Source organism: Melospiza melodia, chromosome 8 (assembly GCF_035770615.1).
Source record: "Melospiza melodia melodia isolate bMelMel2 chromosome 8, bMelMel2.pri, whole genome shotgun sequence".
NCBI lineage: Eukaryota > Metazoa > Chordata > Aves > Passeriformes > Passerellidae > Melospiza > Melospiza melodia.
Genome location: NC_086201.1, coordinates 19,171,262 through 19,198,103, shown reverse-complemented (window position 1 = coordinate 19,198,103; position 26,842 = coordinate 19,171,262). Strand labels below are relative to the sequence as shown.

The 26,842-nt window shown below is 36.5% G+C and overlaps 1 protein-coding gene across 3 annotated transcripts in view; it reads left to right on the top strand.

The window, feature by feature from the left end:
• LRP2 (LDL receptor related protein 2) overlaps nucleotides 1–25,947 on the top strand; it is a 110,389-nt gene extending 84,442 nt beyond the window's left edge. The window contains exons 56-79 of one of the 3 annotated variants that reach the window (XM_063162074.1): nucleotides 198–443; nucleotides 1,112–1,240; nucleotides 1,398–1,517; nucleotides 2,063–2,179; nucleotides 2,450–2,566; nucleotides 3,962–4,099; nucleotides 4,810–4,932; nucleotides 5,822–5,950; nucleotides 8,091–8,222; nucleotides 9,544–9,675; nucleotides 11,341–11,484; nucleotides 12,202–12,367; nucleotides 14,002–14,130; nucleotides 14,800–15,020; nucleotides 15,448–15,624; nucleotides 16,134–16,253; nucleotides 18,053–18,143; nucleotides 18,708–18,775; nucleotides 18,938–19,055; nucleotides 21,321–21,450; nucleotides 23,158–23,277; nucleotides 23,373–23,480; nucleotides 23,915–23,986; nucleotides 24,445–25,947. In XM_063162074.1, the coding sequence (XP_063018144.1) occupies nucleotides 198–443; nucleotides 1,112–1,240; nucleotides 1,398–1,517; nucleotides 2,063–2,179; nucleotides 2,450–2,566; nucleotides 3,962–4,099; nucleotides 4,810–4,932; nucleotides 5,822–5,950; nucleotides 8,091–8,222; nucleotides 9,544–9,675; nucleotides 11,341–11,484; nucleotides 12,202–12,367; nucleotides 14,002–14,130; nucleotides 14,800–15,020; nucleotides 15,448–15,624; nucleotides 16,134–16,253; nucleotides 18,053–18,143; nucleotides 18,708–18,775; nucleotides 18,938–19,055; nucleotides 21,321–21,450; nucleotides 23,158–23,277; nucleotides 23,373–23,480; nucleotides 23,915–23,986; nucleotides 24,445–24,606 (3,209 nt within the window). In that variant the 3' untranslated portion in view covers nucleotides 24,607–25,947. Of the gene's footprint in view, nucleotides 1–197; nucleotides 444–1,111; nucleotides 1,241–1,397; nucleotides 1,518–2,062; nucleotides 2,180–2,449; nucleotides 2,567–3,961; nucleotides 4,100–4,809; nucleotides 4,933–5,821; nucleotides 5,951–8,090; nucleotides 8,223–9,543; nucleotides 9,676–11,340; nucleotides 11,485–12,201; nucleotides 12,368–14,001; nucleotides 14,131–14,799; nucleotides 15,021–15,447; nucleotides 15,625–16,133; nucleotides 16,254–18,052; nucleotides 18,144–18,707; nucleotides 18,776–18,934; nucleotides 19,056–21,320; nucleotides 21,451–23,157; nucleotides 23,278–23,372; nucleotides 23,481–23,914; nucleotides 23,987–24,444 lie in introns of all 3 variants that reach the window. The other 2 variants (XM_063162073.1, XM_063162075.1) reach the window with 2 other exon arrangements.
• Nucleotides 25,948–26,842: the final 895 nt, after the last annotated feature.

Genomic DNA, 26,842 nt, shown 5'->3' with positions numbered 1-26,842 from the left:
CCTGGGGAAAATGTGACATGTGATGTTAGAAATGTGCACCTTAACTGCTTTAACTGGGCAAGTATATATGACATTTTAAATTTCTTTGTGGCTTTGTTTTTAACTGTTGATGTAAATGTCAGGGCTCAATTGATATAACAGCAGCAGATGATTTCTCTGAGTTTCAGTATCCTAACAGCTGATCTGTATTCTTTCAGCCAATCACCAGTGTGAAACTCATCAGTGGCAGTGTGCCAACAAACGATGTATCCCAGAAGCCTGGCAGTGTGATAGAGAGGATGACTGTGGTGACAACTCAGATGAAGATAGTGCTCACTGTGCCAGTAGAACCTGTCCCCCAGGCCAATTTAAATGTGACAATGGCCGCTGTATCCCACAGTCCTGGAAGTGTGATGTGGATGATGATTGTGGTGACAACTCTGATGAGCCATTCCACGAATGCAGTAAGCACACAGCTGTAGTAAAATGCCTACATTGAAGTGCACTAGAAGTGGAGTGAACCACATAATTTAATTTTCCTGAGATTGAAAGTTCATTGGAAAGGAGTATTTTCTGCAAGCTAATTGTATTTGTGTAGTAAAGAGTGTTAGAAAACGTAGAGACTATGTGATAATTCACTATTTACTTATTCTTGAAGAAGAGAAAGCCTATATATGCTGGCTAGATTATCAGAAACTGGCAGCATCTCACACTTTCTTGATGCTAGGATTTTTCTGTGTGCTCTAGCATGTCTCTCTGAACTAATGGGCATCTTCAAGAACTTGTGATGAAGTTTTTGCCATCTGAGGACAAGCTGCCTCCTCTGGCTTCCACATTTGGGGCTATTGCCAGTTTCACCATCTCTGAATAGTTTAGGGACAAACACAGTGAGTTGAGTGTGATTTGATCCTGTGATGGGTTTGTAGCAAATACAGAATACAAGCAGCATAGATTGGAAAAGATAGTAAAATCAGATTCATTTAATGCTCTTTTACAATACTAAAATTATCAGATAGCTCTTTTTAATCAAAATAATTGACTGTAAATCATAAAAGGTTAGGAGAGGCAGAAAAGCAAGGAGGGTGGTTAATGACTAAGTAATACAATTAATTTTGACAACTGCCTCTTTCAGTGGGACCTGCTTATCGATGTGACAATCACACACAGTTCAGCTGTAGAACCAACTACCGTTGCATACCACTGTGGGCAGTGTGCAATGGGAATGATGACTGTAGAGATAACAGTGATGAACAAGGCTGTGGTGAGTTTGGAGAAGGTCATTTCAATGTAACTTTGTGCCTAGAATATTGCTCCAATTTGCATACACTCAGATTTCCTGAAAGTCCTCAGTAATAATGTATCTGGGCATAGACTATGCTAATGTGTGGTGTTTTGTTGTCAAACTGTCTACACTTCAGAGGAGATGACTTGCAATCCTTCTGGAGATTTCCGTTGTGACAATCATCGATGTATCCCGCTGCGCTGGAAGTGTGATGGAGATGATGACTGTGGAGATAACTCTGATGAGCATAACTGCAGTGAGTTCATGTTTTCTTCATAATTATACAGTTCCACTTTTGACTTAAATATCCTTTTATTTTTTATGAGAACAAGGCAGCTCTCAAGTGCAACCCTTCTTTGTTTTATATGGTGGCATCTCTTTTATTTGCTGAAGTACCACGCTGATATAAAGGATGCATAAAACCACTAATCCATCCAGTCATCACAATAACACAAATTCCTGTTTTCCACTGAGAAGTGACATTTGAATTTTATCCTGTGTGCAAATGTATAGTTTCTTAAACAATAATAATGGATCTTTTTTCTCTTATTTAAATTAAAAGTTTCTGTATAATTCTGTTTTGAAACAAAGTCTGCAGTGATTTTCCTTTTTTCTGTGTCAAGAGGGACATGGAATATCTTCCATATTTAAAGAGTAATTGGGGGTAATGGTGTTTTAACATAATTAAATTTTTAAGATTTTACCTCTGCCCACATTTTGTCTGGTTCAGTGAGATAGGTGTGGATGTTTAACTCTACATCTGGTAAACTTTTCCTATGTGTACATTGATTTTAAATGAAGGTCCTCGTGAGTGCACAGAAAGTGAATACCGTTGTGACAACCTGCGCTGCATTCCTTCCCGGTGGATCTGCGACCACGATGACGACTGTGAGGACAATTCAGATGAACGTGACTGTGGTGTGTGTTTTCTGAATGCTGCCTCTTACATGTTCACACTCTTGTTTCTAATGTGATAAATTATTCTGCAAAATGATCTTTTATGGGAAGCATCTTTAAAGAACTAAAGTTCACCCTGTCATGTTAGTCACTCCACCAAAAATAGAGAATACCACAGTTTTTGTAGTCTGAGATTTTCCAGCATTTTTAGAAGATTGTTTTCAAAATATAAAAAGTTTTTCTGTCTTTGAACAAGAAGATCTTTCAACAGTTACTTCTTAATCTTTTCAGAGCTGAGAACCTGCCATCCAGGTTATTTCCAGTGTGAGAGTGGACACTGTGTTGCAGAGCGCTTCAGATGTGATGGAAATGCAGACTGCCTTGATTTCTCTGATGAAGCAACTTGTCGTGAGTTATAAGCTTTGCAGTTGGTGCTCATTGTGCTCACTTCCAGGGATATTTGCACTTTTCCCTATTTTTAAGTGAAATGACTCCTTAGAGATATAGAATTCTGCAGTGCTCAGTGATTTTAGTAAAAATTCAGGATAAGCATAATATTTTGAATCAGCATTTTAACATAATAATGTGTTGCTGTATCTTATACTGATTGTAAACACATTCTTAATGGTAGGAAATGAATGTGTTTACCAAGTCCAGGAGAAGATACACATGTGATTGAATTAAAATTTTTCACTATCCCTTGAGCACTGCAAGAACCAAACTGTTTCAGTTGTACTAAATTCTAACAAGGTTTCTAATGAGATTGTTTTCTATAATACTCAAAGTAGTGTAAAGTGTCCTAAAGTGTCAGTGAACCCAAGGAAATAATACACTTTTTTATAATTTCTGTTTTCCTTTGGTATATTGATCTACTGTGAAAAAAATGTCTGTAGCTTGCCTGGATCTACAGCTGCAGCTGTTTACCCAGAAAGTATTGTTCCCAGTTGGAATGAAAATATTCCCTCTGTGCTCTATCTGCATTGACTGACATCGGCTTTTTGTGATACTGATGTGCTGGTTCTGACTCACCTGTTCCCATGATCTTAGGCTTCAGTACTTGGGAGAATTCCTTTCTCTTCATGTTGGTATCAGGGCAGTTCTGTACATCTTTCCATGTATTTAATTTTAACACCTGTGCTTTAAGTAAGAAAGAGCATCTGCACAGTACTGTCTTTATTTTTCTGATGGTTACCACATCCTGTGACATACATCACAGCAGTTGTCTTTCAGAACCTGAGTTATAAAACATGTGACTGTTCTTAAATGGAGGATAAAATGTATGAGAAGCCATTGAAAGGGCAAGGGTATGGTTTATTTATATTGGATGGTAGAATAATATTTTTGGGTTTTTTTTTGTTTAGTTAAGTTCCTTTCACAGTTTTTACAGAATATGAGTGGGAGCTTTTTGCTATATCAGCATGACTCCTTTTGAAATTGCATATCTTACATGCTCCTTCAGTCATTCCTGTTTGGTGCCAGTGAGGTTCTTTCTTATTGAACTAGATTTGTCAAATACAAATTCAAGTAGCATTTGTTAAATTAATTTGTTTATTTTCAAAAGCTTGTCTAACATAACTTGTTTCACTCTTCATTTAAACCTGAATTAATTACTTGAAGCTGTGAAGAAGTCATCAGTCCTTGCAGCCTGTTGTTGCTGTACATTTTTGAAGCACCTCATATAGTATCTCCTATTATGGATTTAAGTGTTTTTAAAAACAATATGGGGTTGGACTGACTATTTTTCATAAAAAACATAACATTTTTATTGTAAATGAAAATGTAATAATTTTCTTTTATTTTCAGCAACACGGTATCCTAATGGTACATACTGTCCACCCATGCTGTTTGAATGCAAAAATCATGTCTGTATTCAGCCATACTGGAAATGTGATGGGGATAATGATTGTGGAGATGACTCTGATGAAGAACTTCATCTTTGCTGTAAGAGAAAGAAATGATATTAAAATGAACAATATGCTTAATCTCTAAATATAATAGATAAATTAGAAAATAAATTGTAATTCTTTGGGATGAGTGCTAAGAATTTTGCTCTGCATGCAAGTTCACTTCATTCTGTGGCAGTATATCTCACTGTGTTTGTATATGTGGTTATGAAAGTAGGGAGAAGTGTATCAGAGATGAGCTTCACTATTTCACGTTTTTCAAGTTGGTTATCAAAAATAAGAATGTCAGTTTGAAATAAAAGATTAATTCAGATAATGTATATTGTCACAAGTGCTGAACTTCCAAAGCTATTAGTGTTGCCAGGATATCTTTGTAAATATGGCTAAGTCCTGACTTGAGGTCTAATAATTAGGTCTTGGAGGTGCTACTTAAACTGGTTTTGTCAGTAATGCGCTTAAATAACATGTTGGATTTCCAGTCAATTTTCTTCATAAACAAACCTAGAAACCTCAGTGTTATATGTAGTTAGAGAATTCGTCTTTGGCCAAATGTTCTGATAAAAAAAAGTGTAATGTCCTAACATACAATCACCAAAATACGCAGAAAATATTTTTTTGTCTGAATGCCTCCTCACCTTTTGAAATATAGAAAACATATAGATGTTCCAAGAGAAAAGTGATATGAATGATTTGTGACCCAGTGGCCTGAAGTATCAAAATGTGACTGATTGACCTCTGTGCTTTTAGTGGATATTGCCTGTGAATCTCCGTTCCGTTTCCGGTGCGACAACAATCGCTGTATTTACAGTCACGAGCTGTGCAACCAGGAGGACGACTGTAGAGATGGGAGTGACGAGAAAGAGGAACACTGTATGTTTACAAAAACTGAGCATCAATTTCAGTAATTTTGATGTGCTTCATATTTAATAATACCAAAGGGATGTCAAAGTTAACCTTGGATAATGAAAACAAGAGCTCACTATGAAATAATTTTAACTATGGTTATTGGTACCTTGTATTTATAGCTCTCTGTACAAGTAGCAAAAATGGGGAAACATTTGTCTGAAAAGTAAAGAGCATGATTTTCAAACAATACTAGATTTTATTATAAGCACCAGCTACATATTTGCTCATCTTATTGTGAGCTCTGCCTAAAAGGAGGAAGAGGAAAGAGTTTGGCTGTATGGTAAAATTGGGATGGGATGGCTAGCTGGGATGTTTAAAATAAACAAATGGTAATACTTCCTGAAGTTGTGGCTCTGTTAATATTCAGTAGGTTTTTGCCCTCAGAAATCTTATGTAGTTCTCGCTGACTGCTGTACATTTTCAAGTGTAATAATATTTTTAGTTGCTTAATGATATTATTTGCTGGCTTTATTGTACATATTCTAAATGTTAATAGTTTACTAATGTCTCTGTAATTTCTTGAAGTCTGCAGTAGGTGTATGAAGTGTATCATTAAAGGATCTTAATACGTTTACACTATTAAAAGGAAAGTTTGGTCAAATGTTAACACAAAGAATTTTCCTTCTGTCTTTTTTGTAAAACAGCAGACTTCTTTCAATTCATGGATATGTGACTAGAAATCAGGGTGTTACATCTTGGCTATGGTTTTAACTTTATGCAGACTTCCAAAGTAGTCTTGCCACTGTTTTACCAGATGGCATCAGCTTCCCCATTTGCAATAGGGAATAGGGCTGTCTGTTGGTACTTCATAGTTTAAACTGTGACAGAGGAATATTTCTCTTCCTGATTGTAGGTAGAGAGCCAACACCAAGACCTTGTAAAGCTGAAGAATTCAAGTGCAGTAATGGAAATTGCATTCCCCTACATTATGTCTGTGACAATTATGATGACTGTGGAGACCACTTTGATGAAATAGGCTGCAGTAAGTAATAATATCAATAAAATACAAAATTACAATGCTGTTGAAATAGATATTTCTGAAACTGAAAGCAATGAAGGTTTTTTCCTTAATACCATACTAAGAAGTATTGTTTTTTAAGTAGCCTCTGTGAATTTCCTTATTGTTTTTTAATGAGTCTCTTCTAGGATTATTCAGTTAGCAAGGACAATATTTACTGTTTTCATTCTTTCATTACTTTAGTTTATTTTGTTTTAATTCTCTTCTGTTTTCATTTTTTTTGCGTGTGTCTTCCAAAAACATATAGATGTGCTACTTAGAGACATGGTTTAGTGGGTCTTGGCAGTGTTTGGTTTATAATACAACCTGATGATCTTAAAGATCTTTTCCAGCTTGAATGATTTCATCGTTCCCTGAAATTCAGTGCTCTGAACACAGTCATTTTTAGACTTAGAGTATTTATGCATCCAAAAAAAAAAATTGATATTGATTTTGATCTTGTTTTGAAATAGGTTGTGTTACAGAGGCAAGAACATCCACCTATTTCAACCATAATTGCAATAGACTAACCTATGGAGTTATTAGTAGGCAGACTCTGAACTGATACATGTTCCTCCAGCCCTGTTAAAAAAAAAAAGTATATTGAGATGCTTCTATTTCCCTTTTTACAGACATGACCACAGAATGCTTTAAGGACCACTAGTCCTTTGCCTGTTGGCCCTCTCAGATCCTCTGTATAGCTTTTATGAACTATTTATTATATATTTACTAGCATCCATTTAAATATAAAGCTCTGACTTGAACTTTGACATGAGAGGTATTCCATAAAATAACCAAACCTTTTTCTGAGGTATTCCTCAGAAAAAACCAAAACAAACCCCTAAGTTTTTATGTCAATATATAGACAGCTGCAGAGTGTTAATATGAGCATACACTTGTAATTTCAATTTGTCAGGCTGTGATGGCATCAAGTGAATGTGTGCCAAATGCTACATGGGTGATTTGCAATCTAGCAGATTTCCAAAACACAAATAACTTAGAAGCCTATAGTGTCGTCCATTTTGGAGCAGCCAGTTTCTCTGTTTCAATTACCATCTCAATGGTCTTTAGGTAATACAGCCCAATGCAATGACTTGATGAAAATATAGAAGTATAAAAAGGCAATGAAGCAGTGTGAAACAGACACCACCTGATGTCTGCATTCAGCTCTTTGGGAATAAATGTGAATACAGATCAGATGGTGACATTTGGAGCCTTTCCAACATCAAATACCTGCTATAATGAAAATGGAATATTTGTGTGTGTATGTGTACAATGAATTTATGCTTCTACATGTATATGAAATTAGTTGTTTAAACTTAATTTAATCAGCTCTGGAATGTGTATGTAAAAAGAACATAATCAGCTTAATGTAAAGTTTTTGCTATACGTCTGTATCTTTTCCTCATGATCTTCCAATAAGCATACTATTTATCTTTTCTGCTTATATAACAGGTTTGTGTTTTTACTCAAGTATTTTATGCATATATACAGTATATATAAACGAATAGATTTCTATATGTACTTTAAGACATGTATAATTTTCATTATCTGTTACAGACTATTGTCCCTCACTTGGCTTTTCCATTATAGGAATGTTTTAAAGGGCAGTGCATTCTGTGCAATGACATGTACTGTCTGCAGTAGGCTTTAGATTAGGTTTGGCATGAACTACATGCCATCTTCTCTCCAGTTTCCAGATGTTAATAATGTAGGGCCTGTGTTATACTTGATATCAGTTGAGAGTATGTCTTGTTCAGCTGATAAGAAAGCACTGGATAAGAATGAGCCCTGTTGGCAAAGTTAGGCATTAGATTCAAATCTCTTAAATTCTGCAGTTGCTGCAGATTGGTGGTAATTTAGAATGTAATTTCTGTTAAGCAAGGTGTGCTTTAATGATTATGGATCTTTTCCTGACCCTCTTCACTACCTGACAGCTTTCTTAACCAGTGGTTACTGTTGTCTTCTAATTTTAATTAAAAAAAAAGATAAGGAAACTAACTTAATCTATCTGAAAACTATTTTTAATTGTAATAATGATGAAAATTAATATACCTTCTCCTTATCACTTCATTTTTTTTGTTATAATTGTATAATTTTCTTTTTTTTTTTTTTTTCCTTTCAGATCCTGGAACAGAGCGAACTTGTGCAGAAAATATCTGTGAACATAACTGTACCAATCTGAATGAAGGAGGCTTTATCTGTTCCTGTAGGCCAGGGTACAAGGCCAGTGAAAATAATCGCAACTCCTGTGAAGGTATTTGTCTGCTTGCTGATAAGTGTTCACTTGTCACTTCATCATTCTAATGTGACCACTCATTTTCACATTCTAACAGGATTTTTATGCATTTATCAGATGCTTCCTAAAAAGTTCTGCCTCTGAATCATATTTTCTAACATGTATGCTTCATTCAACAAAAAATTGGCTCCACAGTTAAGACTTCTTTTAAGCTTTTGTTGGCTGTATATATGTTTTTGTTTTACAGCCCATAGGTTTTGTCATATTTTTGCAGTCTGAGGGATAGAAATGTGATTGGGTTTTTTTTTCATTATTGAAAACAAACTTAGTGCAGGTTATACTCTCCTTCTGCTCTGTTCTCGAACAGACCTACAGTAAAGGTGTGTTGTGTCGTATTTTTGCCCTGGATTTTATACAGATAAAATGTGGTGAGGAGTCTACTCAAAGGCCATGGTTTGTGGTCATTTGATATAGTACCTTCCCAGTTGGTGTTTCAGCATGTTTTCATGAGAACCTTTCTGCTTGTTTCTCCCAGCTCCTGTGGACAATTTGTGTGGTTTTATTAAAATGGTCCAAGGCCACCCCTCCCTTTCCTGCCTGCTGATATAGTTTCTGAGGACTATGTGTCTTCAGCATTTCAAGAAAGCTTTGCTCTTGCTTCTCATTTTAGTCATACCTCATCTTTTGTCTTGCCTTATGGATTTAACACAAAAATACATGATCAAAAATGCATCTCTGAAAATAAACCTGTTAAGCAGGATTGGAGTAACTATTGGCAATCTGTAGTTAAGACATGGTAAACAGCAGATGGGTGATGGGGAGTTCTGTTTGGTTATAGATGCTGATTTTAAGGATCACTTATTAGGTCACTGATCTTTAGAGCATGTGGGGAAGGCACAAACCTACAACTTCATGGAGTAAAGATGACCAGCATAGAATCATCAAGGTTGGAAGAGGCCTTTAAAAATATCCAGTCCAACTGTAAACCCAGCACCACCACTGTAACCCCTAAATCAGTAAACCATCACCCAGCACCAGATGAAGATACATCTGAAACACCTCCAGGGGTGGTGACTCCACTTCCCTGGGCAACCTACTCTGATGCTTGACCACTCTTAGAGTGAAAGTTTTTTTCTAATATGTAATCTGAATTTCCCCTGTCTCATCTTAAGGCCATTTCCTCAGCTTCTCTCACTGCAAGCAGTGTAAAAGAGACCGGCCCGCACCTCACAGCCTCCCTTCAGGGAATTGTATAGAGCAATGAGGTCACCCTGAGACTCCTAGAGACTGAACAAGAAAGAAAACAAGTTTTAGGAATCTTTTCTCTTCTTGTGTCTAGATATCAATGAGTGTGAGATCTTTGGAACATGCACCCAGGACTGCAAGAATTCCAAAGGAAGCTATGAATGTTTCTGTGCAGATGGCTTCAGGTCCGTGGGTGATCAACAAGGGAAACAGTGTGCAGCTGATGGTATGTTAACTGATAGCAAGATTGACTGCCACCTGTAAAGAGCAGGTGCTATATAGCAACTTAATGAATGTAATCCTCTGTTTTATAAGAAGAGGATAATGAAAGCCAAACCTTATTCTGAAAGATAATACTATCTGTGTATTCCACCTATTCCATAATTAGGAATGAAAGTGCTCATCTCTGCTTCCAATTGTAAACATTAGAAATGATGCATTGATTTGTGTGCCTGCCTTCATTTCTCCTGAAATTTTCTGCAAACAAAAACCTGTTGTCCTGTGGTTGTCATCAGAAGGAAATTAATGTTGCCTATTCCTGAAGTTTAGATTTTTTCAACAAAATAATGCCTCAGAAAAAGTTGCATTAAACTGGTATAAATCAAAGGCAGTTTGATGACAGGTTGCCATTCATTATTCATGGACTGATGCACACAAACAGAAGGACTTTGGCCAGTGTTTCAAATCAGTCATTGGCTTTTTATCATACCACAGTGCAGTGACTACCATGTGTGGCAGTGCTTGAATAGGCAGAGTTGAGTCAGAAAATAATAGTAATATATCAGTAATAATAAAAATAAAGAGGTGAAGAAAAGAGAAAAAAGTGACAATCATGCAGCATTATCTAAAAACTAAAAGCACTACTGTTTCTAGAAAAGTAGCTACCCTTTAACAGCTTTAAGAGCTAAGTGATAGACCTATGGTGTGCCTAGTCAAATGGTAAAGTCTTCAGAACAGAATGCCTGTGACCAAACTGGCATGCTGCTGGAGGTTTTGAAATCTAAAAATTATTTGTAATATGAAAAATGCTACAAGAAAATGGAGTCTCCAGGTTAACCATCCAGGGGCCTAGTTCAGCAAATATTTACTGCTGAGTGTTAGGCTGGAAATGCAAAGGACATTTACACTTCAGTTTCTGCCTGGCTGCCTGTTTGTGCCTGTGTCAGAAATCCAGTTCTTTGACATCCTTCTTCACAGGCTTTGTTCAGGAAGCATCTAGACACACAAAGTATTGAAGGCTATGTGATAGAAGATAATATGATTGTAGCTGGTAACAATGAAATTTGTTGTGCCCAAGTTCTGTTTCTGTAGAATAGAACTCTGCCCTGCTTTGTCATACAATCTCACAGCCTTCATAAATGAGGGTATTATGGGATGTTATCAGGCTAACCCAGAATTGAACTGTGTCCAGGAAAACATTCATCTGAATATGGAGCCATTAGAATTCACAAACTTTAAGGTAGAAGTTGGACATGTTATGGCTTAAGGGACTGGGAATTTATTTGTATTTTCAAAATTTTTTGCTGTACTTTGAGGGAGAAGTGGAATCACATAGTGTTTCCACTACGTAGTGTGTAGTGGCATTTTGGTTTTGAGATGTGATGATATGCCAACAATATAATTTTTAAGAATTTTTAAGGAATTATGTCTGTGCAAGGTCTATGGTGAAAGGGATAATACTACCCTCAGTGGTAAGCATTTCAATTTTTATGAATTTTGGAAAGCCATGAAGTTTGGGTATCTCTGAAGCTTTAGGAGAGGCCGTAGATTCCCTCTGTTTCTTGTACAGATGCAACTTGTGAAAATCCCATTTAGTTTTAATTAGAAATGACTTTCATCTGTTTTTTCTAAAATGAGAAATACGTGAAAGTAAATTCATGATTGTTTCCAGGTAATCCTCCATTGTTACTGCTGCCAGATAATGTGCGCATTCGAAGGTACAACATCTCATCAGAGCAGTACTCCGACTATATCGATAACCAGGAGCGCATCCAAGCTCTGGATTATGACTGGGACCCTGAAGGGATAGGCCTGAGTGAGTATGCTAATACTCAGTCATGCAATGGTTGGTTTAAAAATAGGCATTTCTGCAGCATGGGTTTTTAATTTACACTGGAAAGCAAAATCAGATTAGATCAACTGGCCTGGTCTCCATTGAATGTGCCCCTCCCCTCTGCTCATTCTCCAGCATCATGTGGTTTCTTTTAGTGCTTTAATTTAGCTTAGCTGGATTTTGATCTGGTTTTCCTTTCATTTTAATGTGAGTTTAGCTGTAGAATTGTGGCTCTTTAGGATTATGCTGCAATAGAAGATTGTTATTAACCCCTTCCTTTTGCCTCTGCAGTTCCCAAACCTTGCAAGGACTTATACTAAGCAGAAATGGCAATAGATCCCTGTATTAACTTATTTTTTTGCTTATTCCTTGAGTTCCCTTTCTTTGCTCTTTCCACAGGGCCACTGTCCTGGGCCACACTTGCTCCTTAGGCTTATGAGAGTCTAAATTACTCTCAAAATCATGTGTAAAGAGCTAAGATCCTCTGCTCTTGAAAAATGTGATATATATTTCTTGATAATCTAGCTCAAGATGACTTTGGATATGTATCTTGCATATGATGGATGACTTTAGAATTTACACACTAACACAAGCTTACTCATAAATAAATGGGGCTGGTAACTTCACATAAGAGCCTCAGAAAAATTAGAATTTTTGAAAAATATGTAATTAACTAGACATTTGTCATCTTTTTTTAAGGTATTGTGTACTTCAGCATTCTGGGACAAGGTTCTGAGTTTGGAGCCATCAAACGTGCTTATCTCCCCACATTTGACAGCAGTAGGAACAATCCAACAAAGGAAGTTGACTTGAATCTCAAATACATAGTTAATCCTGATGGGTTAGCTGTTGACTGGGTTGGAAGGTAAGTACACTGAAAAGCTGGAAAAATGCTGTACCTTCAACATGTCAGTTTGTGAAGTTGATCAGGCTGTGCAAAATCCACTTTTTTATTTGTTATGAATTGTCTCTGAATGTTTCTAGTCTGAAGGCAGGTCAGAACAATGTAGTAAGCTGTCCTTGCCCAGACAGCAGGTTAATAGGTGTTCATGTGGCTGACTGCATCACATGTTCTGTGCAACTGGCAGATGAGTTGTGCATCAGTAAAGTGATAATACACAAGCCTCCATATCAGATGGATTCTTCTTCAGTGACTTAGGTACGCTCCAAGGAACAAGCTTTCCTTGCTTTTGGAAAGAAAGCTCCCCAGCCCACAACAGAATTTCATCTTTTATCTTTGCTCATTCCTTATCAACCCTGTGCTGTATGAGCAATCCTAAAACAGAAGGAGCTCTGAAGTTTGATGAATAGATGTGTTTTCTCAGAAAATGGTTAGGTTTTTGTAATTGTGTTTCAGAGGTCTTTCTACTGACTGTGGGTGTTTTTAGCCTAAAACATGGTAATCTTTTAAACTTAATCATAGAAATCATGAGATCACTCCTTATGTTTATTACCTTGGAGAAGAGCTGGGACAAAGTTGGCCTTCACTCTTGGAAGTTTGATTTATGGTTTGCAGTGTCATTTCATCTTGCGATACAACTGTTAAAGGACGTGGTGGACAGGTATAGCTGTAGCTCATGTGGCATTAATGTTGAGAGGAACCTGATGCATCCAGGATACATATCACAAGCATCCTGGTGAGACTTCAGCTTCACCTTGGTGAGCAACTTCAGCACTTCAAGCGTAGTGCTGCACTGATTTCAGAACAGTGTTTAAAAAACTATGTTTCATTAGCTACACATTACATAAAATGCTACACATGGTTTGAGACACTTAGTCTTGCTGCTCATCTGCCAAATAGAAATTACAGTATTTTTTCACATTCCCAGGTCAGCTAGAAGATAATTTATTCAAGCAGAAGGCACCATGTGATTAGTGAGTGCATAATAATGAATCTGTTTATTATCTAAGGTCAAAAAAATTATAAAGGCATGATGATAAAGATAAACAAAATTCAAGGAAGAGTAGTCTGAGCACCCTGTTTATTAGGACTAAAAGCATTTTCATCTGATATGGGAACAATTTATTCATTAGTATCTCTGTCAGAAGACAATAGTCTAGAGAGGAGCTGTGAACTAATAAGCTGGATATCTCCAGAGCTGCTGCATAAATTACATGGTAAATGAATTTTTTACTTGTAATGAACTTCATCATCTTCTGAAAAACAGAGTCTTTAAAGATGCTTATTAGCCACTTCTGCTGCTTAAAAGTAACAATGAAAGTTTTCAGTAGTCCTTCAATGAAGATTATTTGATGGGAATCAGAAGCAGCTGCAGAAACTTTTTCACAGGAAAAAAACAAGTGAGCCAACAGATGACACACATTTGCTAAACTTACCTTTATTTAGGATCTGTATATTTTATACAAGTTCAGTAATCAATACAGGTTCATTATATTAATTTTCTTCAAGTTTGATTGAGTGTGTCTTAATTTTTTTTTATTCCTCTTCCCAGTGTAAACTATTTACTTTTGGAATGTTTTGTGTTTTATGCAATTCAGACATCTTTACTGGACTGATGCAGGAACTAATCGCATAGAGGTGGCAAAATTAGATGGACGCTATAGAAAATGGCTTATTTTTTCTCACCTGGATCAGCCAGCAGCTATTGCTGTCAATCCAAAACGTGGGTGAGTATTGCAGGACTTACCAGAATTATTTCCAATGCTATTTGAAACCAAAAAACCCCACAGAGGTAATTTTTCAGAAAAGACTGTGGGAATGTTTTCTGGAACTCCCTTTTACTAACATTGCAAAGTTTGTGAGCATGGGAAAGCATTTTAGGATTAGATTTAACCTGGATGCCTGTTTCAGTGACAGGGCCAGATGGTTCAAATAAAAATCACTTTTCTACATTATAATTTGCCCACCAAATTTCTCAGTTACTACTGAAACAGGGAAACAGCTGGGATTGTCTCTTCACCAGCTCCAAACAGGACAGTCATAGCCTCCTCCATGGGGAAAAGCAATGCAAATGCACTTGTAAATTCAGTAGCTGGGCTTGCTGCAACTTGGATTAAATGGTAGATCATGAGATATTGATATGTGCTTCTCTCAGCTGGAGTACAGCAGCAGAGCTTCCTGAAGTGACATGGATGCTACAGTTTTATTGTGACTGATGGATGTTCTTTTGGTATTTATTGTTCAATGAACTCTCTGTGACCTTCCCAATCACATCTGCAGAACATAAGTTGCTGAACAGCTTTTTTTTCCATTACTGACCTTTTCCATGAAACTCCAAAGGATAATCACAGTGACCAAATTCTGAACTGTATCCATTTATCATTCTGTCCTTTCAGGCTCATGTATTGGACTGACTGGGGAAGGCAGCCAAAGATTGAATGTGCCTGGATGGATGGACAACAAAGACAAACTCTGGTCTCTGAAGACCTTGGCTGGCCAACTGGTCTTTCTATTGATTATTTGAACAATGATAGGATCTATTGGAGTGATTCTAAAGAAAATATAATTGAATCCATGAGACCTGATGGGACAGACAGAACCATTGTACTACATGGAGGTAAGACTGTACTATGTAATTAATAGTAACCAAGATGTGTGCTAAGAAGCACTTGGGCTTCACAAGTGGGGCTACTTTTGGGAGCTTTTCAAACATTAAGTCTTGGTAGTATTTTCTCCTTTATACAGTGATCAATGGCATACCAGGCTCAGGGATGCCTGGTAACTGGACTCCCAGAGTGGAGTTTGTGACCCAAATAGGAAACAATGTGAAAAACTGGATTCTTACTTTTTTATGTATACTATTAATCAGTATTAATCCATGTGGGCACTGAGACATGAAGAAGCACATGACAATATAAATATATGACTGCATGTGTCTTAAAATGAAAGCAATAAATCGTGTATTTAAGCTGAAGAACAGCAGTTTTGTCCGTTCTACTAAAGATTTGGTTGCTGACAGTATGTTACTTGGTTCCTTTGAGAAGTAGGCAGTCCATACAGCCTTGATGTCTTTGAAGGCCATTTATATTGGATAGCTAAAGAGCGAGGAGAAGTCTGGAAGAAGGATAAATTTGGAAATGGAGAAAAAGTGAAAGTTCTGACCGTAAATCCGTGGCTTACCCAAGTGCGCATCTATCACCAGCACAGATACAATCAGTCAGGTGGGTAATCAGGATCCCAGTGGGCCATTTCCTGCTGTGAAATTGAAGTTGGTATTGATGTCTGCAAAGAGCTTAGTAAACTTTTGATAATGTGTCTATTAGTAAATGATAATATTAGTTTCTGAAAACCTGAACATTTTTTAGAGACTGACAAGTATTTTCTGCACACCCAAAATGAAATCAACAGTGGAACACCACACACTGGTCTTTGGAGTCTCTATAATATGATCCTGTCATTTCTTTTTTCTCCCTCCCTCACGAGAACAGTTGTAATATATGTTTATCCTTGCAAAGTGCAGATAATTTCCTACTTGGAGTAGTTTGTTCCTGGTGCTATATGGGCAGCCATTGTCACTCCCTTAAGAATGTAAGGGTGTAAGAAAAGGAAGAGAGAAGGTTTTAGTATAAACGTGCTATGTTGACACAACTGACTATGGAATTGCCCTGCCTTACCTCAGGAATATGCTGCATTGCTTCTTCAAATCTTTATCACTTTATCACTTTTTCAGTGCCTAATCCTTGTAAAGATGTCTGCAGCCACCTCTGCTTGCTGAGACCAGGAGGATACACCTGCTCATGTCCTCAAGGGACTCGGTTCCTAGAAGGCAGCAGCACGGAATGTGATGCAGGTAGAATAATTTGTCAAACTGGAAATGAAAGCAACAGAAGCTTTTCTTTAGGAATACAAATACATTACTGAATTAGAAGTATGGAGAGATCTGCTAACTGATGTAATAGATATTGATAAGTCAGAATATCTGGCTTTTATTCTCAGTCATCACTGATTTGTGGTCATCTTGTACATTTTCTTTAATGTCTTTGCATGTCATTTGTAAAATGGATATAGGTCTAAAATATTTTTGAAATTTCAAAATATTTTTTAAGAATGTCTTGATTTCAGAACTAAGAATTTCTGACAAATTATTTTTAACAATTCTGTAGAACCTCTTACTTAGTTAGTATCATAGAAACTTAAAGTTTACAGAACTTAGGAGTGTGGACAGAGATAACTTCTGGATAATTATACTCTGGAGAGTCTTTTAGGCACTAGAATTTCATGCTTGCAATGCGTTTGTTGCATTGCAGCAAAACCCTCACAGTGTTTCCAGGAGCACAAATCAAATAGAATTTCTCAGCCTTTACTGAGAACAGTGAAAATACCACTGCAGAATTTCTATTTCTCTCTAGCTGAGAGTCTGCATTCTTAGCTTTACAGTGGTGTAGGCGGTAGACAGATGTCCTTGTACTTGTCCTTGGAATGTATCTTTAATACATTAATGATTTGTAGCATTATGTCTGGCATCTTTCCTATGGTTAATTTTCTCTGAATTATATTCTAATTGCACTGAAAGAGAAAATGTTATCACTTTGACACTGCCTTACCTCCAAATTACATTTTCTTAATAATTAGTAGTGATATTTTCTATTGCCATGTGATGTGAGCTGCAGAAAGAGGTTACAGTAATATGTAATAGTGAATGAATATATGCAATATGTGTTTAAATAAGGGATCAATAACTGTTGATTGCATTTGCTAATTGCTGTGTATTGCTCTGGAGACACTGAATTTGATATTCATTATTCACCCTGCTTTATATAAAATGTTTGGGAATTAAGAAAACTGGGCTTGTGCAGTGACCAAGCATAGTTTTTGTTCATATATTTAGTTTATTTGGCCCTATTGCAGCTACTGAGAGACAGCCTGCAAAACCTCTGCCTTTCCTGTTTCTTGCACCTCATTTACTTGAAGGGAGTTTTACCTTTAAGAAACATTGTAGCAACACACTTCCTTCTTCTGGATGATAACAATTTTGTGATTTATGTCCATCCTCAATCTATAGCCTATAATAATGGCTCAAATCCAGGGCTTTTCCTATGTTAGGTATACACTTTTCTGACAATATATCCAGAGCTCTTACTGGAGACTAGTATGATTTTTTTTCCCCACTTGATTCAGCATTAGAATAATGCTCTTCCTCTCTGTGTATTTCCATCCATTGCTTTTCTTCATAAGTAATTGCATTCCAGTTTGGCCTTCTCTGTACAACTTCCTGCTGGTAGAATGGAAGAGTCTAAAAGAGAGAAGTTGCTGCTTTCTGAATGGAGAGGTTTGAAGGGTGGTTTTGGGCTGTATTGCATGGAAAAAAGAAAGTGAGCAGACACACAGCTCTTGAGCTGACTGTGCCTACACTCTACTAAGTTGTTATGCTCTGAGAAGAGGTTTTGCTTCAATTAATTTAAACTGATTTGGCAGAAAAAATAGACACAAGAGCAACAACCTCATGTACTATCAAAACCAAAAATTCTGCTAAGTGGCCTGTGAGTTTGCACATGCATGATCTCTAGAGACAAAGAAAATGCATTATTGATATTATTTAGTTTGTTGAGGATGTCTTGATAATGCATATGTGGCTTCTGAATTTTGCAGCTATTGAATCCCCTCCCACAATGCCACCAGCTTGCAGGTGCATGAATGGTGGAACATGCTATATAGATGAAAGCAGCCTTCCCAAATGCAAGTAAGTCTGTATGTTGTTAGGGTAATCCTGGCTCAGACTGTGCTGGTTTAGTCTCATGAAACAATTAAACTCTGAAATCTGTTGGAAACATGTCAGAAGGTGTCATACATCTGCAGTAGCATTTTTAAAACAACTATGGAAAAACACATGCATAAAAATATCAACAAATGAGTAATGTAAATGTATCAGTTTGGAGGGAAAAACCCAAACAAACCCTAAAACCAAAAACCCAAAGAGGCAAACCTCTGAAAATTCTAAAATGTTATACCCCAAAATTACATCAATGGAGAAGTGACTCTCAATAAATGTAGCTTGGAACAGCCAGCAGGTGCCACCAGTGCTCCACTGAAACCAGACCTCTGACTCAGCACTTTTTATTTTCACTTTTAGTTCTCTGAATATAGGAGACCTACTATATTTACATACAGTGAGTGCAATATATAATTACTGAGCATGGAGTTAAAATTTCTGGGTTGTAGATAAACATTTCAGAATATAATCATAAAGCTGAGATCCCAAACTTAATAAAAGCCATTCAGTCAGCTGTCCTTCTTACATTTACAGATGTTCTTATGGATACACTGGGAATTATTGTGAAATAGGATTGTCAAAAGGAGTCCCTCCTGGAACAAGTAAGCTTCAAGAATATATTGCACTTGACATTTGAGCTAAGGAATTTGTAATACCTCACCATGATACCTGTTCAGGGTCAGGCTTTTAATTCTCTGGGTTCTTGTTTTGCACTGAACTATGCTTGCTTGAATGTTTTCTCATTCTCCTGTCTTTGGCAGCAGCAGTAGCAGTGTTGCTGACAGTCATACTGATCGTCATCATTGGAGTGTTAGCGGTCGGAGGCTTTTTCAACTACAGACGGACAGGCTCCCTTTTACCAGCACTTCCCAAACTACCAAGGTATGTTTGGAAGGCTTTCAGAGCAGGAATGGCTGTGAACTGGAAATGTAGATTTGTTTCTAAAAATTTCTGAAAAATCTATTTTTGCCATGTGCCCTTTCTGGTGGAATCTGGAAACTGCAGTGTTGCAGTATCTCCAGTGAATTTTTCATTCCAGGCAATACCATAGCTGATCATTATTGTATAACAGAGGATGACTGTAAAACTCTTTGACATTCTAAATTAGCTTTTAAATAATGGGCAATATAGAAGACCGTTTACCAGATCTGAAGCTGCATGTTCAGTTCAAAAAGATACAAAAGATCACAGTGAAATGTTTTCATTGTTTATAAAACTTTGACCTGAGATGAATTGAAGAGATCTTTTAATAAGTGAAAGTCTGTACTCATCTGCAGTCCTGTATTCATGTGCTTAAAAATATGGCACATGTGTAGTGAACTTTTGTTTCCAATGCCTGAGATAATGCCTACACTGCTGACAGTCATACTATTGAGTGAAAACCAGCTTTGTGAAATGTCATCACAAATATTTGATGTTTTAAATCAAAGAAAGATGAAGGAAATATATTTTAAATTATTTAAAATTAATTTCTTTTAGTTTTTTTAGCTTTATGCTAATTATGTGTTTTAAAATGCTTAAAAGCACATTTCATAGTCCTTGTACCAATTTCCCAGTTACAGCTCTTGAACCACTGTAGTAATTAAATCACTGTAGTCAGTAATGTGGATGAAGCTAAAACTGCTTCCTCACTGGAGGATTACCCTGAACTAGTGACACTGAGTGAGCCCAGATGAATACAGCCAAGATAATTAGAGGGATGGAGCAACTCTCCTACATAGAAAGGCTGAGAGAACTTGGTTTGTTCAGCCTGGAAAAGAGAAGGTTTAGAAAGTGACCTGAGGATGATTTTCTAGTAGATGAAGGAAAATGGGGAGAGACTTTTTACAAGGGCGCATAGTGACAGGATAAGGGGGGAATGGATTCAAACTGAGAGAGTAAGTTTAGATTAGATATTAAGAATTAATTCTTTGTGATAGTGGTGAGGCATTAGAACAGATTTCCCAGAGAAGTTGTGGATGCCTTGTCTCTGGCATTGCTCAAGGCTGGGTTGGAATGAGCTCTGAGCAACCTGGTTTAGTGGAAGGGGTCCCTGCCAATGGCAGGGAAGTTGAAACTAGATGATATTTAAGGTCCCTTCCAGCCCTAGCCATTCTATGAATCTGTGATTCCAATCCAACTTTTTCATGAGTTTATTTATTTCTGCCGTATGTCGTAGTGCTGCCATTGCTCAATCCCTTTTTAAACTCGGAACTCATACCTTTACAGCAGACCTAACTCAGCTACAGCTTAGCTCTTGCCTGTGGTATGAGACCTGTCCATGTACAGGAACTGTAGCTAAGAGCTACCATTTAAAAATTGAATCAGCTGATGCTTACACGGCCGACTGGTGACGTTTACTGCAGCACCAGCTGTAGGAAAGAAGTCTAGCAGGAGCCAGATCCAGTGAGGACATACAATGGACATGCAATTCCAGCACTTCTGCCTTCCTTCAAGTTAGGCAGATTTGACAAAATGAAACCAAAGGTTAGCTATGGAGCAGATTTGTAGTTAGATGTTGATGTTACATACTCACATTTCTTTGTGGGAATGTCCTGTATTTGGTTACTGATTTTATCTTTCACTTCTCTTATTATTTTTTAGCCCAACAGTGTGCTTTCAGACTGTTTCCAGTATTACTCATAAATATCTAGATTGCGCTTGTGGTTGTCATAAATCTATACACAGACTGAACATTCACTAGTATGAAAACAGTGTCTTGTAGATATCTTCATTATTTGCATGCCTAAATCTTCAGTATAGGTGTTGGTGGATTTATTTTGTCAGATTTCAGATGTGTGTTTTAAAAAACAGTTTCAATGAATTTGAGTAATTGAGTGGATCCATGCATCTGTCTTTAAGTCAACATTAAGTGTGTTCAAAATGTAGGTAAATTTAGTGAAATTTTATTTCATTGACATCATTTGATGTCTACATGAGCACACAAAGGTATTTGAGATGATTCTGAGGGGGCTAACTTAGGTTGAAAAATTCATTAAACTAATAAAGAAATACAACTTCTGATGCTAGCTTGCCAAAATTCAAAGTGATAATTATGCTTAGAAAAGGAAGTGAAAAAAACTGTATTATAAACTCTCTTTCTGTGTAATCTCTTCTACTTTCTTTTTATTTTTGTCTGTTTGTTTTTGTCTGTTTGGTTTTTTATAGTTTGAGCAGTCTTGTAAAATCTAATGAAAATGGCAATGGGGTAACGTTCCGATCTGGAGCAGATGTGACCATGGACATAGGAGTCTCTGGCTTTGGGGGAGATTCTGCTATAGACAGAGCAATGCAAATGGTAAGGTTTAGTTCTCAAAAATTTTTTTAATTGTGTTCTTTTAATGTAATTAGTGGCTTATAGAAGGGAGCCTTTTATCTATAAAATGATAGTGGGATGATAAATGTGTTCTAGAAAAGAAGTGAACAATGATTGATAGTTTCCTGGAATAGCTTTTTGTAATTTGAAAGCAAGGACAAATATAGGATGTTCTTTAAAATAATGTGCATTTTTTGAAGATTTATATAGCAGAAATTAAGTCAATTACCCTATTTTGTCTTTCATGGGATATAAAGGGAATGACTAGACAAATGAAAGCATTGTAACAGGGAATTCTTTAGGATCTCTGTGTTCCATAGAACAGTTTAAAATGTGTAGTTTTCACAACCAGATAGTATGTTAGAGCATTCAGAGGTAAAACTCACTCCTAACCACAGGATTCACTATTTTGTGCAATACAGTATAGATTTGAAAATTTCTTAGTTTATGAAGTTTAAACAAATCACATTTAACAGTTATGGGGACATCATAAAGCGTAACTCTACTTAATGCACTTTTTGTTACGCACATCTGAGAAACAGCAGATCCCTGTGTTATTCCCATTTACCACAAGTACAGTGTACAAATGACTTTTACTTGTAGGAAACAGATCATGGATATGTTTGAATAGTAAGCACTTGCTGCCAAGCATAAGGTGGAAACTCCCTAAACTGATGTGAATAGATATGAAATGAAACAGGTAAAGAAGATAAGCTCCTAGTATTACCTTTGCCTAGATGAAAAAACACGGAAATTGTTAAAATGAGGCAGTTTGTGTAACAAAACATCCACATAAGCATTTTGGTAAATACTGGAAAAATAGCTTTAGGCTTGTATATTATCCCAAATCTTCTTCATGAACAAAGAACTTGTCATTTGCTTGGCATTTTCTGGCCTCATACTCACATACTGAAGCTCAAGCAATGCAGTTTATACATTGCCAATAACAGGTCTGGGTGAAGACTATCTCTACTTATGTGACGTTAGTTCTCCCTACATAAACAAAAAAAATTTTGTTTATACTCCCTCCATTGGGCATGAAGCAGTGTTTGTGAAAATGAGGCAGGTTTAAGAGACTAGCTGCTGTACTATTCCTGTGCTGTTCCTTGCTGGTTCTGTCATGAGGCTGTGTCAAAGAGCAGGACAAGTGCGTCTGGGTGGGGTTTTGTTTTCATTATCCTCTTACCTGGTGTAACTCATCTGACATAACTGAGGGGACACACTGCTTTGTCTCAAAAAATACAGCAATCTCCTTGCTGGGACAAAATTAATGAATCCCCTTCTCTTAAATATCAGTTACTGCATATTAATTCATATGTCATTTTGAAGTCTAAATTAAAATATTTATTTGGATATTATTCCTCCTTTGATATCTCTTCCCTGTTGAAGGTATGATTTGTGAAAGTCATCTTTCCTCATCATAAAATACTTGGAGTCAAGTACTGAAATGTGGGGGGAGGGGTTTGTCCATCTAAAAAATGGGGTAATATTGGAACAATCAGTAGTCCAGGCTGCCAAGTCAGAGAGTAAAAGTAAATTGATGTGATTTTAACAGATAAAGGTTTTGTCTAAGCCTACATGAAAGTAAATATGTGTTGTTCCCCAAGATGAAGAGTCTGACTACACAATAATTCCTAGGAGTATGGAGGTGTTTATTCCACTGCAGTTGTTGGATTTTTTCCTCCATAGAATGAAAACTTTGCAGTGGAGTCGGGGAAACAACCAATCACGTTTGAAAATCCAATGTATACAACCAGAGATGGTGGAGCCAGCACAGCTGGTGCAGTTACAGTCATTCGGCCAACACTTGTAAGATAAATTTTGGCTTGACTTTCACCTTTCATTTTCCCTTATGACCACCTTTTCTTCTTTGAAGAATGTTGATTTTCTTCCTTCTCCTACAGGTAGCAGCAGCTGGTAGTGGGGAAAATGAAAATTTTGAAAACCCTGTGTATTCCTCTGGGATATCTACTAGCCCGAAGGAAACCCCTCAGAGTACAGATGCACCTTCGGTAGGAAGTTCAAATGCTCTAAGGATGCCTTGTTTGTGTTCTGCTCCAGATCAGAAAAATTGAATTGCTAGAGAAGATGCAGTCAACTTAATGTAGTTTCATGTACCTCAATAATTGCCCTTGTGTTGTTTTCAAGACAGGTTTTTCCTTTTTAATATACTTGTCTGGTATATAGGATTCCATGAAGTAATTTAGTAATTTTTGTTGCTTAGTCTTTTGTGAATACTTCTTTAGGTGAAATAACTTAGTAATCTAGCAAAAAAAGAAATTTGTGTTCCATGCTTAGAATTACAATTACAACCTAGTGATGTAAGAACATCCATTTCAAGTCACTGGGGTAGCAGTCAATGCAAGTGAAATCCAATGTTGTAATGGCAGTTTCCAGAGAAGTTTTGAGAAAAATGTGTGAAGTTCTAATAATTTTTATGTTTCAGGAATCAAAGTGGAGTTTCTTCAAGAGAAAAAAGAAGCAAAACACTAATTTTGAAAACCCAATATATGCAGAGGTATTGTTTATATTATATAATTCTATTTTTCAGCTAATGTACTGATGGACTTTGTTCTTGCTTTCATAGGATAAAGATTATTGGTAGATTCTGCTGCTATGTGGAACAGCACAGAAATTCCAGTGCAGGTTAGGGAATGAAGTGGTTGTCTGAGGTTACTAAATGTCAGGCACAATGAGGTGTTGAGCAGGCTCAGCTCAGGTGGCACAGCTGCTCCTGACATTAAGCATTAGAGTAGAAGTTCCAGTGTATGGAGTGTAAATTTCTAGTATTGCTTTTACTCAGCTGTCCTATCTAAGGTGAAATTAGCATTTCATTTTGTTACAGGTGCTGTTTTGCAGAAATAATTTATACCATTTCATTTAACTTTAGGAATATTTATTTACTGTTTCTGAAAGCTAATATTGGATGTATGGTGTATTAGAATGTATGGTTTTATTTTATGATTATTGTTTCAGATGGAAAAGGAGCAGCAACAGGACACAGAAAATGTCCCTACCCATTCTCCTTCACTGCCTCCCAAGATTATTCTGAAGAGAGACCAACCCCTAGCTTACACAGCAACAGAGGATACGTTTAAAGACACCGCCAACCTTGTTAAAGAGGACTCTGTGGTGTAACTGGGTAACTCGTTTAGGGAAATTAGACACATCCATTTGCACATATATTTTTTATAAACAGAAGAGTAAGGTTCACATTCAAATGCTTTATAAAAAGATATACATCTCTTAGACAGTGGCTGGAGATGTATGTTGAAACTATGCCTTGTTTTTTTGACAAATGCCAATTTCTATTTTTATGAACGATTATCGTGATGTACTATATGTATATCTTTGCACTGAAGCTGTCTGAAAGTAATGTTATAAATATATTGTACATTTGTAAATTTTTCTGAGATTATCTTGTTCGGTGATGTTGCTAGTAGAAATTTGTATGGAATCAGTCATATATTAAGGGCTAAATTAATTATATAAATGCTTAAAACTAAAAAAAAGAGAACCAAACAAGGCAAATAAAGGAACATTACTGATTTACAGGGTCTTTAGAGTGTACCTTTAATATCAGCACCTTTTAAAAATTCTACTGGTGCTCTGGGCATCTTTGCCACCTGTTTTATATAGTACTGTATATAAAAATGGGTATCTCTTCCTCTTGTGTTAAACAAAAGATGAAAGAGTCAATGCAGCATTATTATGCTGAATAGTTACCTGTGCAAAATGTTGTTCTTACAATGTTGCCTGACATAATTTCCTCTCAGTCTATAAGACACATACTTTTCCTCTAGGTTCCAATTAACACAATTCCATTACTAGTGTTCCTATGAAGACTGGATATATTTAGATTTTAGTGCCACAACTACTTAATGAGCTTTTCTCTTGCTCATCAATGGAATACCTCTGTTCTTGGCTGGAGTCTCTGGAACTATGTTCTCTTTGTACTGTGAAGTAGCTAGGTTTCTGTAGCAGCTTATTTCCAAACAGCAAAATATGAGAGATATTGGTTCATTTCAGAATTCCTTCAGGTTTTTTTTAAATGTGAAAATTTAATTTTATTGACTATTTATTTCCTAAGGTGGATATTAATAGAAAGGGAAGCAATTTCTACTAATGCAGTCTTTGTAGTTTTCTGGTTGTTCCTCTAACCTTCCATCAGAATATACTGTTGATCTTTTTAGCTCTTCTAATAATTAGCCAAGATAGTTTCCACAACATGAACCATTTGAGAAAACTGATTACAGGACCATGTTCTTCAGTATTCCTGGCTAGCTACTCATACAAAAGATTCCTGAATTTATAATGATTGAGACTTTTGCTACTTGATTGTTTTATATCTAAATTCTCAAAATATATACTATTTCTAATTAGAATGCTTGTAATTACATTGTAACATACTTTGATTAGAAAAGACAACTGTAAAATGATGCTGCTGAATAAGTCTAATAAACATATTATTTTATCACATTCCTATTCCATAATTTGTGTCAAGGCTCTATGTACTTTTTCAGTTGTGGAGACTTCCGTGCACTCTGAGAGGAAAACAACAATGCCTTAGATAAAGTTAAATAAGAATAGTGTTTACTGCTTTACACAGCTGTCTAAAGTTCTTCCTGTAAGATGATGTCTTGATACTGACACTGTATCTCTGTAAGTGTGAAAGCTGCCCTGTTACACACGTTCAATAAACTGGCCCTTGGAACAGGAAACTCTTACTATTGAGAGACTGACAGTCAAGGTAGTATGGACATAAGTGATTAAAACCTTATTTCAATTACCTTTCATGTCTGATGTCAGAATCTGATGCTTTGATTTTTCTTCTTCTTTAAGCACATTATGTGTTTTTAAAATAATTTTTTCTTGAGTCCATTAATGTAGAAAATTCCTTAGAGTTTGCAACACAACAGACACATCTGTAAGGATTTCTTTGAGATGCAAGGTGCTGTTCTTAAGGAAATAATTCACAAGGTTTTAAAGGGAGAAGGCAAGGCTGACCCTTCCAAAAGACTTGCCTGCAGTTGCATACCGCGAGAAAAAGTAGTGTCAGTTTTGGGAATAGTCTTTGTCAGCTCAAAGATCTGGAACCAGTGTTGGTGGAAACTGCTAATATGTGAGCTATGTATCAGAAATACTTTTTTTCCTGTTATAATTTTAACTTTTCCTGTAATAATTTTAACTTTTTAAGATAGGGAAGAAAACAGTCCCTGGGTTACTCTCTAGTTAGGTAGTATGTAGGTTTGGTTGTTTAGCATATCTCCTGCTCTCAGCAGCATAGCTACTGAGAACCCTTCTGATTATCTACTCTTTATCAGTGTATGTACACTTGGGATTATGTAAAATTTAAGTTTTGGTACTTTGTACA